The sequence below is a fragment of the Naegleria fowleri genome (genome assembly GCF_008403515.1).
Source record: "Naegleria fowleri strain ATCC 30894 chromosome Unknown tig21, whole genome shotgun sequence".
NCBI classification, from domain to species: domain Eukaryota; phylum Heterolobosea; class Eutetramitea; order Acrasida; family Naegleriidae; genus Naegleria; species Naegleria fowleri.
In genome coordinates, this window is record NW_025407953.1 from 23,339 (window position 1) to 24,280 (window position 942).

Here is a 942-nt window from a genome sequence, read left to right on the forward strand (position 1 = left end):
CAAGAAGAACACTTGCAAGTTCATTAAAGCGTGTTCTTCTTTTTTTTGTATTTATTATTACCATCATCATAATTTATTCCTGTAGTGATTGCGATTGGCCAAACACCATTTCTCATCATCATCCTAGTTCTACCAGTACCCTTTAGTAGTCATATTTCTCTTCCGATAAGAAGATGCAACAAACAACCGTTACAATAATCGAAGAAAAGAAACAACAACAGGTTCAATTCAATGAGCCGAATCATACCACAACAACGACAGCAGCAGACACTGCTGATTTAATCATGAAGAGTCCAGTGGCGAGAGATTTGAATCAAGTCAGAGCCTTGTTTATGAAATCTCTCTTTCTCCAATTTAGACAATACAAGTAGGTACAATGTCATTTATGGAATGTTCACGTAAATTTTGTTTTCGTTATTTGGTATTTGATATCATTTCACTATTATTTGAACAACCATTGTGCATGTATATGTGCATGAATGTATCACAACTCGCATGCTCTCATGATGATGGAAATTTTCAAATTCAATTGAATGCTCGTGGTTTAACTTGAAACCAACCTGAATTCAGAACGAACATTTGTCAGCTCTTATTCCCTGTCATGTGTTTGGTATTTATATTTATTTTGCAAGTTGTTCTGAATACTCTTGTCCAAGGATTTCTTAATGCTGCTGGAACGGATGGCGTTTACAAAATTAACTCGACTGCTCTCGAATTATCACAACTCATGTTACAGGCCAAACAAATAGAGTACAATCAACAACTTGTCCTCAATAGCGATCCTAAAGCAACTAAAAATTTAACATTTTCTCCACCTGAAGCGATTTATGTGACCTCAGACAAAATTGGTTATTTGGATACCGTTGGCATTGGAAGATTGTCACCAAATATCAGTGAACCTTCCACTGGATTTCTCAAACTTGTGACACCATTTTCACGATC

At 35.9% G+C, this 942-nt stretch overlaps 1 protein-coding gene across 1 annotated transcript in view; it reads left to right on the plus strand.

The window, feature by feature from the left end:
• Positions 1-173: 173 nt before the first annotated feature.
• The window catches only part of FDP41_000872 (uncharacterized protein), a gene marked incomplete at both ends in the record, with an annotated part of 782 nt that continues 13 nt past the window's right edge, over positions 174-942 (plus strand). The window contains 2 exons of the mRNA XM_044712604.1: positions 174-367; positions 571-942. The exon at positions 571-942 is cut by the window's right edge and continues 13 nt beyond it. Of these exons, the coding sequence (XP_044564807.1) occupies positions 174-367; positions 571-942 (566 nt within the window). The remainder of the gene's footprint in view (positions 368-570) is intronic.